This window comes from Arachis ipaensis, chromosome B06 (assembly GCF_000816755.2).
Source record: "Arachis ipaensis cultivar K30076 chromosome B06, Araip1.1, whole genome shotgun sequence".
In the NCBI taxonomy this organism is placed as follows: domain Eukaryota; kingdom Viridiplantae; phylum Streptophyta; class Magnoliopsida; order Fabales; family Fabaceae; genus Arachis; species Arachis ipaensis.
Window position 1 is genome coordinate 124,141,217 of NC_029790.2, and position 1,959 is coordinate 124,143,175.

Sequence of the window (1,959 nt, forward strand, 5' to 3'; positions counted from 1 at the left end):
ATAAAACCTCTCTCTGTCTCTCTCTCAGTTCTATATATTTTACAAGCCGTTTCGTTTTCATAAGCATTGCATTCTTCACTCAACAATCAACATATTGGGAAATTTCTGCTACAGGGAATTACTGCTGTTCTGAACTTCCAAAGTGGAAATGAAGCTGAAAATTGGGGAATAAATGTAAGATCAATCAATGATTCATGTCAAAGGAACAATATTCTCATGATCAACTATTCCATAAGGTAATATAGGTTCCAGACCTTTTCAATGGTTTTTACTGATGACAAATTTTCCCTTTGATATCGTTTCTTTCTTAATTGAAATTTGTGTCTGGATTTTCACTTATACTCAATATATTGAAAATGTAAGTAACTAAGTATTACTTTAGGATGAGAATTTCCAAATGTTGAATATTTAACTTCTTTTTTCCCTTTTAGAATACTATCACAAATTGAAGTGAATAAAATATATTTTCATGGAGTTGAACCAGAAGTTCTGACTATGCAAAAATTTTTCTACTTAGAGTTTGGTTTCTGTTTTATGTTAGTTTTCCATACTTATGTTTTCAGGGATAGAGATTCATATGATTTGAGAAAGAAACTTCCATTTTGTGTGGGGCTACTATTAAGGCTGCTTAGGAAGAATCATCGTGTCTTTGTTACTTGCACTTCTGGATTCGATCGGTCTCCTGCTTGTGTGATTGCATACCTGCACTGGATGACAGATGTTTCCCTTCATGCAGCCTATACTTGGGTCACTGGGATGCACACATGTAGACCCGACAGGTTCATCTTGTTAAACTTAAACACTTTTGGATCATGGCTTGATTGTACCTTAAATTTCTGTTTAAGAGGGCTCAAGATGGGGATATGTAGTCCGAGAAAAGAATACATGCATGGTTTGTAATCTTAAAAAGTTGAAATTGTACAAGTTTCTTTCTTCTTTGGGCGTGAGCAATGAAAATGTTCAAGTTCTTTGTTAGCAGCTGTGATTCTCTCCTTACCATCATCCTTGTAGTGAAGTCAAAGTTTTGTGTTCTGCTTGTTTTCTTTCATGTCTCTACTAATTTTATTTTCATTAATCTAGTTAACCATTGGGTGGCGCACAGATTGCTTACATGTTTGTATCTGCCTGCATCTCACACAGTCATTTATTTTCACCACCTCCTAAACTTTTATTTTTGGGGGGTCATTTTGCCACACTTCATTTTCTTAATTAAAGAAGCATTTCACAGAGTCGTAACTGCAGGCCAGCAATTGCATGGGCAACATGGGATCTTATAGCTATGGTTGAAAGGGGAAAACATGATGGACCTCCCACACATGCTGTCACATTTGTGTGGAATGGTCATGAGGTAACAGACATTTAATTATAGCTTCACTGCAGCTTGCTGGTCAGTTTACCTTTAGATTTCTAATGAGGCCTAGGAGATTGAATCTGTTTGTTATAATTATAGTTTTAAGTTTCTTCATCTGAGTCCCATCTATTTTAATGTTTTAGGAAGATGATGTAACTTTGGTGGGAGATTTTACTGCAAACTGGAAAGAACCACTAAAGGCAGTGTATCAGGGTGCAAGACATGAAGTAGAAGTTAAACTTCCACAAGGAAAGTATGTCTCCTGTTTTTTTACCATAATGGTCTTCAAAATCTATGCTTTTTGACTTTTTCTTTAAATTAGCTTGGCTACCTAATTAGCTAAATATTCCCAGGTAGTCAATTAAATATCTATTTCATATTATGATCATCTTTTTATTATAGGTTATTGTAATTTAATTTTTTTCATGGCCCCAAAAAAAAAAGGTGACTGTAATTCCTTCATGCAATATTTTTGTGGAACATTATATGATTCCATTCTTTGCCTTCAGATACTACTACAAGTTTATTGTTAATGGAGAATGGATGCATTCAACTGCTTCACCAGAAGAAAGCGATGATAGGGGTAATATTAACAATATAATTGTCAT

The 1,959-nt window shown here is 34.6% G+C and overlaps 1 protein-coding gene across 2 annotated transcripts in view; it reads left to right on the plus strand.

Annotated features, from left to right (window-relative positions):
- Positions 1 to 1,959, plus strand: part of LOC107605333 (phosphoglucan phosphatase LSF1, chloroplastic) — a 7,417-nt gene that overhangs the window by 3,891 nt on the left and 1,567 nt on the right. Inside the window, exons 5-9 of one of the 2 annotated variants that reach the window (XM_021104973.1) lie at positions 115 to 236; positions 564 to 779; positions 1,243 to 1,348; positions 1,495 to 1,604; positions 1,861 to 1,959. In XM_021104973.1, coding sequence (XP_020960632.1) covers positions 115 to 236; positions 564 to 779; positions 1,243 to 1,348; positions 1,495 to 1,604; positions 1,861 to 1,959 — 653 coding nt within the window. Of the gene's footprint in view, positions 1 to 114; positions 237 to 563; positions 780 to 1,228; positions 1,349 to 1,494; positions 1,605 to 1,860 lie in introns of those variants that run through there. The other variant, XR_002349369.1, reaches the window with a different exon arrangement.